This window comes from Monodelphis domestica, chromosome 1 (assembly GCF_027887165.1).
Source record: "Monodelphis domestica isolate mMonDom1 chromosome 1, mMonDom1.pri, whole genome shotgun sequence".
NCBI classification, from domain to species: domain Eukaryota; kingdom Metazoa; phylum Chordata; class Mammalia; order Didelphimorphia; family Didelphidae; genus Monodelphis; species Monodelphis domestica.
Window position 1 is genome coordinate 203,146,297 of NC_077227.1, and position 14,102 is coordinate 203,160,398.

The 14,102-nt window shown below is 36.2% G+C and overlaps 1 protein-coding gene across 6 annotated transcripts in view; it reads left to right on the forward strand.

Annotated features, from left to right (window-relative positions):
* Positions 1 to 14,102, forward strand: part of KNL1 (kinetochore scaffold 1) — a 113,257-nt gene that overhangs the window by 50,522 nt on the left and 48,633 nt on the right. For all 6 annotated transcript variants that reach the window (XM_007480052.3, XM_007480055.3, XM_016427801.2 and 3 more), the window contains one exon: positions 10,861 to 10,913. In XM_007480052.3, the coding sequence (XP_007480114.2) occupies positions 10,861 to 10,913 (53 nt within the window). The remainder of the gene's footprint in view (positions 1 to 10,860; positions 10,914 to 14,102) is intronic.

Below are 14,102 nucleotides of genomic sequence, written 5' to 3' on the forward strand. Positions count from 1 at the left end.
TGCTCACAAGGTAGACCCTGCAAACCAGCACCTTTGCCCGCTCAGAGGTTCCCACTGCTGCTGGGGGCTCAGCCCTCTGGGTTGTGGGGGAGGGGTCCTGGGACCTACCCTCTGCCTTCCCCTTAGCCCTGAGTATTCTCAGATTCTTGCTTTTTGGGGGGGGAGTACCTTTTGATTTGAGTCTAGAAGGAGGGTTCCCCACTTCTGTCCTGTTGTTCAGATTGAATTTCGGTGCCCTAGGAGCATTCAGTCTGTATTGGTTAAGGAAGGGTCTTCCACGAGTTCTAAACTTTTGCTGCTTGCTAAGCTGCCATCTTGACTCACCTCCCCACACTGTCTTCCAGTTTTCCCAGCAGTTTTTGTCAAATAGTGGATTTTTGTCCCAGAAGCTGGGGTCTTTGGGTTTGTCATAGACTGTCTTGCTGAGATCACTTACCCCAAGTCTATTCCACTGATCCTCCTTTCTGTCTCTTAGCCAGTACCAAATTGTTTTGATGACTACTGCTTTATAGTATAGTTTGAGATCTGGGACTGCAAGGCCCCCTTCCTTTGTATATTTTTTCATTATTTCCCTGGATATCCTTGATCCTTTGTCCTTCGAAATGAACTTTGTTATGGTTTTTTGTAATTCAGTAAAAAAGTTTTTTGGTAGTTCAATGGGTATGGCACTAATTAGATAAGTTTGGGTAGGATCTTCATTTTTATTATATTGGCTCATCCTACCCATGAGCAGGTAATGTTTTTCCAATCGCTCAAGTGTAGTTTTAATTGTGTGGAAAGTGTTTTGTAGTTGTGTTCATATAGTTTCTGTGTTTGTCTCAGGAGATAGATTCGTAAGTATTTTATTTTGTCTAAGGTGATTTTGAATGGGATTTCTCTTTCTAATTCTTGCTGCTGAGATGTTTTGGAAATATATAGGAATGCTGATGACTTATGTAGGTTTATTTTGTATCCTGCAACTTTGCTAAAGTTGTTGATTATTTTGATTAGCTTTTTTGTTGATTCTCTAGGATTCTTTAAGTAGACCATCATATCATCTGCAAAGAGTGATAACTTGGTCTCCTCTTTGCCTATTTTGATGCCTTCAATTTCTTTTTCTTCTCTAATTGCTACTGCTAGTGTTTCTAGTACAATGTCAAATAATAGAGGTGATAATGGGCATCCTTGTTTCACTCCTGATCTTATTGGGAATGCGTCTAGTTTATCCCCATTGCAGATGATGTTACCTTTATGTTTATATTTTAACACAAGTTCTTTTCTTATCAGAAATGCTTGAAAGTCATCTATTCCACTAAAACTTCCCTTTTCCCCCTTGTAAAATTATGTGCAATTTTCCAATTTATTCTTGGTTGTAAGCCTACCTTTTTGACTTTTAGAATATTATTTTCTAGTAGAAGATGCCAGGTCTTGTGATCTTGATTGTTGTTTCTTGATACTTGAACTGCTTCTTTGAAAATGCTTGCAGCGTTTTATCTTTGACATAGAAGTTAGGATTTTGGCTATGACAATCCTGGGATATTTCCTTTTGGGGTTCCTTTTAGGAAGTGAAAAACAGATTCTTTACTCTCTGGTTCTAGTAGTTCTAGATAATTTTCATTAATAATTTCTTGAAATATAGTGGATAGGGTTTTTAAGTCATACTTTCTAAGTGAATCCAATGATTTTTCTTAAATGATTTCTCAACTGTTTTTGATCTTTTTTATATCATATGTATTACAGTTTATTCTATTTTTTAATCTTTTAAAATTTTGTTCTAATATTTCTTACAATCTCATAAAGTCATTGATTTCTGTTTGATCTGTATTAGTTTTCAGGGATTCCATTTATTGTATATGTTACCACTTCCCTTGTTATGCTGTTTACTCTTCCAGTTCTTTCATCAAGAGCATTTATTTCATTTTCCCTTTTGATCACTCTCTGGTCTGCTTTACCTCCTCACCATCTACCTTGTCCACTCTATGAGACATCTTCACTAGTTGGTGAATTCCTGCCCACCACATCTTGAGGAGCCTCCGCCACCACTCCTTTTCTTCATGCCTCTTCTTTAGTTTGTTCCACTTCCACACCAGCTGACTTGCCCTTGCATGAATACCCGTTCCCTCTCAAATTCCCTGTTACATTTTGCCTTTCCCAATTAAAATGTAAGTTCTTGGGAATAGGTAGTTTTATTTTCATATTTTTGTATTCCCAGAGCTTAGCATGGTACTTGGCACTTAATAATCCTATTGTGCTTTATCCATCCATTCATCCATCCTTTTATCTCGTGTTTCATTTCTCTTATTACTTCTTTCAATCAGCTAGCATTTATTAAGTACTTCCTATGTGCCAGGCACTGTGCTAAGCAGTAGAAGGCATACCTATGGACCTTGACATATATACATTTTTTTCTTTGAATCATTACTTGCAATTACCTTTTCAGTTTTTTATGCTAATCAATATTTTCTTGGATTTTCTCCTAGTTCTTAAATTGAGGTTTTTTTGTTAAGGCTCGGTCCTATCCTCTGCTTTGCTTTTGGAGAGATTGTTTGGCCTGTCTTGGTCTTGTCCTGGATCTTTGTTTTTATCACCATCTTTTGTGTTAGACCCTCTGGATCTTTGAGATTCAAAGCATTGCATCTTTATGGCCCTTTATTGTCTCAGGACTGATTTATGCCAGGACTTATGCCAGAGTTATTTTGGTCTGGACTTTGCCACACTACTTTGGTTACTGCCACTCCCTGAGGTTTGCTCATATCCCCGAGAATTTGTTGGAGGGCTCTGGACATAAGTGATTCAGCAAGTGTTTTATAGTTATCAGATGGATAAAAAGATTGCCAAGTAGCATTGAAGGACCAAATGAGTCTAGGAAATGTGAATTTGTAGTGGATCAGGTTTGCAAAATTGCATTACCTTCTTCACTAGTATTTAGCAGCTTAGAAGTAGGAGGGAAGAAGATAGATAATGAGATTTACCAAGGGTCAGTATTGGCAGTATGTGAAGAGCAGAAAGATTTAGGGACGAGATTCCAGGGTGAAAGACAAATACTTTATTGTATTGGCTAACTATGTGGTCAGTCAGTTTTCAAAGTCTTGTGGTGTCTTGTTACAACAATATTTCTCAAATCTGTCTCTTCTTTCTTTTCATAGTATAGAACGATCTTCATTGCCACTTACTTGAACTATTTGCAATAGCTTCCTAAATAGATTGTTTCCTTTCAATACAGGGATTAACAAATTACATCCCAATCAAATCCAATAAAAATTTTATTAGCACCTCCTACTGTCCTAAGCTCTGAGAATACAATTAATAAAAAGAAAGACAGACCCTATCCTCAAAGAGTTTATAATCTAATGGAGGATGGGGGGAGTGGGGAGAGACAACACAAAAAGAGGTAGGAAGATGAGAACACCAAAGGATATATAAAAGAGGATCTTGTTACATAGAATTAAAGCTAGCAGAGTAGCAGATGCAACCTTTGCCTTTTTTTTTTTTACAACTTTCAAGCTGAGTGGTCTTTACATTTTAAAATACAATAAAGCCTTACTCAGAAATGTAAAAATAATTCTTAACTCAAGGGTTTATACAAAAACAGAGATGGCCAGCTGGATTTGACCAATAAGCAGTAATTTGTCAACTCCTGTAGTTCAGTCCATCCTACATTGCCACCAAAATAATCTTTTTTATATGTCTAGGAAGGAATAAAGGAATTTGTAGCTACTGAATGCCAGACATTGTGTTAAGTACTTTCACATACATTATCTCATTTGTTCTTCACAACAGCCTTTCAAAGGAGGTGCTATTATTATCTCCATTTTACAGTTGACAGAACTGAAGCAAAGAGAAATTAAGTTGATATCTTAGGGGATAGTGTGTGAGACTATTTTTTGAACTCAGGTTTTCATGACTTTAGGTATCAAATGCTTCTGGGGTCTGAATACCTATTCTGAGAGAGTTTCCACATCTTCACAGTGGACCATTCTAAGCAAAAAGGTTCAATTTGTTTTTTAAGTACTAAATGCAGAGTCAGTGATCCTCTTTCTTCAGTAAAAAGCAGCCCACAAGGAAGATTTGTGAGAAACTTTTTGCTTAATGTCTAGAGCAATTATTACATATTTCTCCTCCAAATTGAGTTTCAAATCAGTTCACCTGGGGACAAATTTAACTCACATTTCTCAGGACTGTTCTATTGCATCCTGGCTCACAATAGCCCTGGTTGGTAGTGTCAGGGATAAAGGGGTTAAGCTGTAATTATCCTGTCCCTCAACAGCATTGATCAGAGTAAGTCACTCTGCTACTCCAGAATTTCCATTGCCTTCCTGATGATCTACCAAGTAAAGATCAAACTACTTTGCCTAGCATTCAAAGCCTGCCTTTCCAGATTTATCTTATACCCTGTGTGCCAGCTAAATTTTTCTACTCTTGTGTTGGAAATGTCTTCCTTACCACTCCTTACCTGCAAATACAAACCATTCTTTTAAATTAAAAAAAATTATATTGATAGTCTTTGTTTTCATATCTTAATTTTCAAAATATATTCTTTCATCTTCCCATAACCATCAAACCATTCTTTATGAAAGAAAAAAATAAAATTTCAGAAAGCACTAACCAATACATTAATTCAATCAGACAGTATATAAAGTTTCGTATCTATAGTCTCCCATCTTTACAGTTAAAGGCAGGAGAATCATTTTTTCATTTCTTCTAAAATGAATTTAGTAATTGTAATTACAGCATTTAGTTTTTTCTCTTTATTTACATTGTTATAATCATGTGTATTGGTTTTCTCGTTCTGCTAATTTCACTGTGCATCAGTTCATACAAGTTTTTCTATGCTTTTCTGGGTCCTTCATATTCACTAGTTCTTTATGGTATAGTTATATTCAATTATTAACTTGCAACTGTTATTTAGCTATGCTTTAATTAATGGGTTTCTACTTTGTTCCCTTTTTTTTTTTGCTATTACAAGAGTGTTACTATGAATACTGTATGTAGGAGGTTTTTCTTTTAGTTTTTTACTTCCTTCAAGAAAAGAACTATAAGTGGAATTTCTGGGCCTTAGGGTGTAGATACTTCAGTTATTTAGTTGGCATAATTCCAAATGATTTTCCAGATTAGTTGAGCAACTGTTTATTAGTGTGCCTTTCTTTCCTCAGCCTTTATAACACATGCTAATTTGATGTATGTGTGTGTGGAGGAAAACTTCATAGGACAATCTGTTCGTTACATTCCAAGTCAAATGCAACTTCTAGGCAGCCCTCTCTGATCCTTGCCAGTGACCTTGACCTTCCCTCTCTGACCTTAAATAACACTTGTTTTATAGCTTTCCAAGGTACTAGCATGTGATATTTTTCTTTTTAAAAAAGTTAATTAAAATTTTTTCCCACATGTTTTCCAGTTATATGGTTCAAATTGTATCCATTCTGTCCCCACTCCTGGAACTGGGCAAGCAATTCAATCTGGGCTATACATGTATTATCATGTAAAACATTTCCATACTGTTAATTTTTGCAAGTGAATAATCACATAAAACAAAAACCCAAACATAGTGAAAAATTGTATGCTTTCATTTGGATTCTGACTCCAATAGTTCCTTCTCTGGAGGTGGATAACATTCTTTGTTGTTAAGTCCCTCAGAATTGTCCTGGATCATTGTATCACTGAGAGTAGCTAAGTCTATCACAGTTGATCATTCTACAATATTGCTGTTACTGTGTATAGTGTCCTTCTGGTTCTGCTTATTTTACTTCGCATCAGTTCATGTAGGTCTTTCCATTTCATTCTGAAATCATACTGTTCATTATTTTTTACAGCACAATAGTTTTCCATACAAGTGATGTTTTTAAACTAATTTGTGTCTTACACTTTTTCTAGCCTGTAGACTCTATAGGAACAGCTTTCTTATCTAAACTTTTTATCTCTCGGCACCTTGCACAGCATTTTGTACCCAGCAGATGCTTAGTTAATATTAGGAAGGATTAAGTAATGAAATGAGTTTGGAAACATACAGTTGGCTGGCTTTTTATTCTCCTATCTTTTGCTCAATTTTTGTTTTCTCACATTGCCTTCTCTAAATATAATTTCCTTTTTCTTTTCACTCACCAATCTAATCTCTGAATGGAGGAGAGAAGGAAGAAAAGGGGGCAGCTAGTGAGTAAAAATGTACTAAACATTGAGAAGCAATGGGTAAACAGATGGGCAAGAAGCATGCTTTAGAATTTCCTAGAAATAATGAGGAGAAGGGGGACACATATAAGGAGGCAGTCACATGTGTAAAACATGACTCGTACCTTCTTTCTATCATATTCATCAAGTCCCAGAGACATGGGGAAAGAGGGAAAGGGATAAACAGCTCAAGGTGGCACTTTTTTAAAATTCTGATTTATTTTCTTTCCCTCACATTCTTTCTCCTAATTGAGAAAGGGGGAAAAAACACCTTTGTAACAAATATATATAGTTAGGCAAAACAGATTTCTATGTCTTGTCAAAAAATGCTTGTCTCATTCTTCACATTGAATCCATCACCTCTCAGTTAAATAACAAACAAAAAGAACTCCACCATTAAAAACTTTTATCATTGGAATACTCAAGACCCAGACCCAGGAGAAAAGATTGACTTCATCATCAGTTCACTGGGACTATAGCTGGTCATTGTGTTGATTAAGGTTCTTAAATCTTTGAATTGTTTCTGTTGACTTCATTCTGCATGTATACATACAGATCTTTCCAGGTTTCTCTGAAATCATCCTTTTAGTCACTTCTTACAACACAATAGTATTTCATATACTATATTTTGTTCAGCCATGATGAGACCCCTATGGTTTCTAGTTCTTTTGAAGTGGAAGCTTTTGAAGTTTCTTGAATCTTGTTGCTATGAAGGCATAAATGTGGGAGTCCAAAAAAGGTTAGAAAGGATAGAGTACCACAGATAGAAGCTGCTGAGAGGTCAGAAAGAATAAAGACTGAGAAAAAGCTAACAGATTTAGAGGCAGAGTAAGATGACAGAGTAATGAGAACAATACAGGAAGCTCTCCCCATCAGAATTCTTCAAACAAATCTAGAAAACACACAGACTTAATCCTATTGGAAAATCATCACAACAAGTTATTTCCCATCCCATGTTGATATAGGAAGACAGCAAGGATTTTGGATGCTTCAGATATTTTGACGTGGGATCTGGCCAAGAGTACTACTGTACTTAGGGAGAGACTGTGCACCAGAGCAAAAAACAGTCACAGACCCATACCAGGGCACCAAGACAACTGATAACTTTGTGTCCACTACCCAGTTCTATGCCACAGATTTAGTGTAGGCTAAGGAGGAGACTAGCCCTGAGGGATGGCATTCCTAGGTAGGGAGGTGTCATACCAGAGGCCCCAAATGGTGTACTGAATAAAGCAAATTCAGTAGCAAGTTCAGAAGCAAGCAGCTGGAGTATTGTGACTCAGACCCCAGGAGCATAGTGCAGTCTTAGTTCTGGCTTCTATCCCAGTCTAACGCCCACAGAAGAATAATCAGGGCATGAATCCCAGACCAAAGGGAAGCATGCAGTTCTGGCATTCTAAACCAATTGAGCTTCCCAGCTAGCTGATAGTGACTGAGTCCTGCAATAGTGTACTGCTACTTGGACCAAAATCTGGGCCATGAATTTGTAAAGATCAGGTAGTGATCAAACTTTGCCCTGCATCAGACCACTTTGGGGGCACAAAAAGCTTGCAAGTCCCTAGTCTTAGTTCTCTCTGAGATTCTAGAAAGACAGAACTCAGTACACTCATTACTCCCTAAAAGCAGCAATAGAACCAGTTCAGGTATTCCCTCTAGAAATGTGCAGTTTGGTCTTAAATCAAGTCCTAAATCATGAAGTAAACTAGAAGAATGAGCAAACAAAAAGAACCCCACCATAAAAAAAACAAAAAACTATTATGGAACCAAATTCAGAAGAAAAGATTGACTCCAAAACAGCTACAGACAGAACTTAAAAACAAACAAACAAACAAAAAAAAAACAGCTATATACACACTCACTTTATGTGCTTGTTCAGTTAGAATTTCTGGAAGAGATGAAATGAGATTTTTAAAAATTAAAAAAAATATATAACAAAAGCACTTAAGGAAAAAATTGGAAAAGTAATGAAAGCTTTGGAATAATTGAAAAGGAATTAGCAGTTTGGCCAACAGGTACAAAATCTTGCCTAAGCACAAAAAAAAAAAACAAACTTCCTGAAAATTAGAATGGGACAAATAAAAATCACTGATTCCATAAGACAAGAAAAATTAATACTAAATTAAAAGGCCTGCTTAGAAATTGAGATCATTGTTGACCTTTGGAGAAAGCTTATTTCAGTTGGGTAGAAGAGTCAGTGTTAAATTGGAAATGAATGGAATGAGAAAGGTAGTAACCTTTTTTCATTTGTCAGCAAAAGGGATATACCTGGAGGAAATGGCAGGACTAAGTAAAGGCTTTTCAAGGTTTATAGTGTATTTAGGTGTCAGGGAAAGAGCCAGTAGATAAGGAAAGATTGAACACGAGAGAAGAGGATGAGATCAAAGGCAGGGGTAAAAGATTCATTCTTGTTGAGAAGCCTCCTTCCAAAGAGACTGGAGCCAAAGAAAATTAAATGATGGTCTATATAGCGGGGTTCAAGGTGAGGAACAAGTTAAAAGAAGGGAGCTCAGTACAGATGGTCTTTTTGTAAAGAAGCAAGAAAATTTGAATGGAAACAGTGTAAGAGCTAGCAAAGGAAAGGTAGAAGCGTTTTCTAAGAGTTTGACAGTGAAATGGAGGAGAGAGAGAACTTTGAAATGAACAGTAAACAATAATTTTTAGCATGCAATCTGGGTTTGGTTCTGTAAAGATTAAAATTTAGGGGAGACGGGGAGACTGAGGCATCTGAGACAGGTAGAAATTAGTTTCTCTCTGCAAGGAGTATTATATTTTTTTAGAGGTTTATTGAAGATTAAGGATTAAAGAAAATACAGGATAAGAGACACGTGTCCAGGCCATAGAGAGGCCTAGACACAACCTCACCTACATCATGAAAAAAAGCCACGCCTGCCCCAAAAATGGAAGTCCAAGAGCCAAGAGTCCTCAAAAGCCTTTGAATCAGCTTAAATACCTTCTCGATCTCGGCCCAGGTGAGATTACAAGGCATTCTGGGGAAGTGGAGCAAAGGCTCATGGGGATTGTAGTCCTGTATTCGAGTCTATTTTTTACAGTTCTAAAAACAAGTACTTTGTGAAAATTGATTGTTCATTTTTGTGTAATGGTCTTAGTATCCAAATTAATATAGTAACCACCAATAGAAGACATCTCATTATCAAAAGCAGGACAGCATCAAAGACTTCAGTTGTGTCATGATTTGGGACCATCTCATTATGGCATCCAAAGTGTGACTGCAGAAGGCTCACTATCTGAAGGAAGATGAACTTTTTGTAGACTAAGACTTGTAGAGGAGCTGACTGCCTACTATACGATGTTGAGGAACTGACAGTAGCAAGGAAGGTTTTCTCTGTAAAGTTAAAAGACAGGAGAAAGTTCAGAATATCACTGCAGAGAACTAGGACTCTTTTTTTTTTTTTAAACCCTTAACTTCTGTCTTAGAGTCAATATTTTGTATTGGCTCCAAGACAGAAGAGTGGTAAGGGCTAGGTAATGGGGATTAAGTGACTTGCCCAGGGTCACACAGCTGGGAAGTGTCTGAGGCCAGATTTGAACCTAGGACCTCCCGACTATAGGCCTGGCTCTCAATCCACTGAGCTACCCAGTTGCCCCTTAGGACTCTTTTACAGGAATTTGTAGTAGATATGATTGCATGATATCCTCCATGGGAATTCAGCAGAATAAAAATAGGATCAGAGGAGACATATAATAAAGATGATCTAGTATTGAGCATTGGCAAAGTATGAATAACAATGAATAGTATATAATGGAGCCAAGAAAGTGCAGGGACAATGTTTCTTTGAATTGGTCAATTATTGGGTCAAGATTGTAAAAACAAAAGAAAAAGAAAAAAGAAAAGAAAACGAAAGTAGACGGTTCTGGAGGAAGACAACCAGGAGGTTGTGATAAATACAAAGTACAGGTTTTGGAGTAGTAAGGGAGATATGGAAAGACAGGAAATTATAAAACAGGGAACTTTCAAACTACAAGATAATGGAGATGGCACAATTGTGGGAAGTAAGAGAGATTAGAGGGAGGGACAGACACCTTCAGTAGGAATGGGATACAGACAAGGTTCTGACATTCCACTTGACCCCATCCCCAGCCCCTTCCTGCCTTAGCATAATAAAAAATAGGAAAGGGAATAAGGCAGAATGTAAATGGAAGGAGCTACAGGACCTGGATTTGAGTCTCATCCTGGGCATTTATTAGCTATGTGATGTGGGGTAAGTGGTTTCTTATCCTTAAATCTCAGTTTTTCCATTTGCAAAATGAAACTAAATGAAATGCTGTCTCCTATGTGAAGTCTTCCCTGATCCCTCATTTATTAATGTTTTCTCTCTCCTCTTATACTTTACTTATCTGTGGATATATTATATTTGCCCCAGTAATATGTAAGCCCTTTAAAGGTATAAACTGTTTTTAATTTTTGTCTTGATATCTCTAGAAGCATAGCATGATTTTTTAAATCCTTGTTTTCTGTCTTAGTTACAATTCTAAAACCAAAGGGCAAGGCCTAGATAAATGGGGGTTAAGTGACTTGCCCTGGGTCACACTGATAGGAAGCATCTAAAGTCAAATTTGAACTCAGGTTCTCCTGACTCCAGGCCTGGCACTCTATCTACTGTACCACCCAGCTGCCATATAGCATGTTTGTTGAATTGAATGGAATTTTTATAACATGGAAGCCGCTGACTATCATTCCTTTTTTTTTTCTCTCTGTAGGGATGGAAACACTCCTTCATGCTCCTCTTCAGGCCCAGTTGCAACAGTCAGAGGTATAAGTGTGTGAAAATGTTCTCATATTTGCGATTGGGTCAGATAGGAAACTTTGAACTGGAATCACTTTGAGGCAACTTAATAAAGGATATCCTCAAAAATTAAGAAAATTTCTTATTGACCAAAGGTGGCTACATAATCAGTATTAGCTTATGTGGCAGAAGGGTCTCTTATTGAAGTCTTTCCTCCAAGAATAAAACCAATGTTAAGTATTTTAGATTTGAAAGAGAAGCTCCATAAAATAATAGTACCATTGATCGATAATAATACATTGTATTATGTTATGGTAAGACATTGGTCCATTTTTTAGGCTCTTCTTAGGAAAATACAATTAATAGATTTTCAGCTGAATAGATGGTCAAGACAAGCAGACCCAAGTTAGCATTTAAATACAGCCTATTGCTTAAAAAAGAATGGATACTCCACAACTTTTAAGCAAGAACATTTTAATTCTTACTAAATATACTTCTTTTTTTCCCCAAGCATAATGTTTTATTTACACAGTAAAGAACATAGAAAAGATTCACACTTGGGTGGGGGTGGGGACATCCCTTTTTTACTGCTTCTAGTGTCTCTGTCTTGTACACATCCTTCAGACTCGTAGTACTAACCTGGGTGAGGTTGAAGTAAGGGAGATTTGCTCATTCCTATTTATTGCTTATCAGAATAGTTCCAACTCCTATTGTTCACACACATTGCTCTGATCTCAACAAGAGATCATTGCTCCATGAGTAATGTCCTCCATTCCCAGTTGGGAATCTCCAGCCTTTCCTACCATTTTTTTTAGCTTCATATTTTATTTTTAAATTTTAAATATACTTCTACAAAGTTAGATTGCACTGAATTATAGTCATGTATTTGAGTGATTGCTATTCTTTTTTTACTGAGAATTGATTTATACTGTATACTTTCTAAAAATAAATATACATTTTACTGAGAAGTCTGTCTTAAATAGACTTCTCCATATAAACATACTTATTTTTTATGGTGCCTATATTAGTACCAAGTCCTTGGGGGGGGAAATAATGAAAATATGTTACCTATATTGATGACTATTCTTGATGTATGTCAAATCTATTAATTACTCACTAATACAATGTTTTATATATTTTTCTAAAATGTTGCACATTCACTTTTGTTATGTGAAATTAATTTTTTTAAGGTGAGTTAGTAAGGTATAATTACACAGTATTTCTTAAGGTCATTGCAGTCTTAGAGCATTATTTTATGTTGACAAAAGTTTAGGAAAAATTATTCCTACCTTTTAGAGGCAAGCGAGAAAGTATGGTATTGTTAAAAGATTACCAGTCTGAGTTCTAATTATATGTTCATAGATTGATTTGGAGCTGGATGGCACCTCACCTAGTCCAACCCACTTCTTATTTTACAGATAAGGAAAATGAGATACAAAGAAATGACTTGTCAAAGATGAAATGATCTTATTTGCCTGTGATCACATAATTAGAAAGTGGTAGATGCAAGATCCAAACCTGAGTTCCCTGGACTCTTAAATCCTATACTCTTTTGCATCAAGCTTATTTGATTTCCTGAAATGTGACTCATGCACAACATTTTGAATAAATTCCTACCAAATCAAACAAAAATAAAGAGATTGAAGAATTTACTAGCCCAGGACAGGGGCACAATGGAGGCATAAGGCCTCGTTTTATGAACTTGGGCAAATAACTTCTGAGTTTAGTACCCTTAACTACAGAATAAGGAGTTGGCCTAGTTGATCTCTAAGATCCTTTTAGCACTAAGATTTTTTAATTCCTTTGAAAATGGAAATCTAAAATTTTTATAACATAGAAGTTGTGAGATTTAGTGCTGTAGATAGGATGAGTTCTTTCTTTTCCCCAATTTTTCTTTCCCTATATCAGATCACCTTTAGGTTCCACATCTTTCAGTGCAGAAATTTGATTTTAAATTGTTTTGGAACAGTATTTTTTGCAGTCATTTCCAAAGGCTCAAAAGCAGAAAGCCACATTGGCAAATTGCTTTTGAATAACCCTCATTTACATAGTATTTATTATGTTTGCTGCAGGGTTAAAACATTGTTTTATATTGGATAAAGAAATTTAAGTAAAATGTGTTCCTACCTTCTAGAGTAGTGGTGTCAAATTCAAACAAAACAAATCCCTGAAGGCTGCATATTGAATTAGAATGCCCCTGATGAACATTATGTTATATTGTGTTTTTGTTTATTTTGTCAAACATTTTCCAATTCCTTTTTTAAAACCCTTATCTTAGAATCAGTACATATTGATTCCAATACAGAAGAGCAGGAAGGGCTTGGCTAGTGGGGTTAAGTGACTTGTCCAGGGTCACCCAGCTAGGAAGTATCTGAGATTTGAACCCAGGATGTTCCATCTCCAGGCCTGGCTCTCTATCCACTGAGCCACCTATTCCCTGCCCCAGTTATATTTTAATATGGTTCTGGCCTATGTGGCAGTTTGATTCTGCTCTAGAGAGTAGGAACTTACTATGCTATTGAATTTGATACTATAGTAAAAGGGCTATAAGTTATGATAATATGCTTATACGTTACTTTTTCTCTCCTATTCTCCCACTTCTGCCTGACTACTCCCCATGTATCTATAAAATAATCTCTCATGCTTTACATAAAAGAGTAATTTATACAAGTTGTATATTATTGTTTCATATATGTATATATTATATAATATATCCATATATTATATAATTTCATGCTTCATATAATTTTGAAACAGTATAATGTTTCCATAGTTTTCACTTAACTTTTGAAAATAATTTTACACAACTTAGTAGATGGATTGTATGTATGATTTTCCCTGAAGGTTTGGTGTTTTCCATTGACCATTTAAGTATAGATAATATGAAATAGAATAAATTAGCTGACGTGAACATTTGTTTGTGTTCTCTTGCAACCCATAATCTACTCAGATTTGACTCCAGCCCCAGTAATGTGTCTAAATGAAGAATAGAATGACTTAATACTTGATCTTTTTCCCACATACCTTTAAAGCTGAGCAAAGCAAAAAAGCATTTATTAAGCACTTACTTTGTGCCAGGCTCTGTGCTAAGTGCTAGGGATATAAATACAAGCAAACCTCCCCATCCCCCAACCCAACTGTCCAGTAGGTTGAAGACAGCATATGAAAGGGAGGGATGGGAATGGAAAGGAAGAATTGTCCATAGTATTAAAAGTC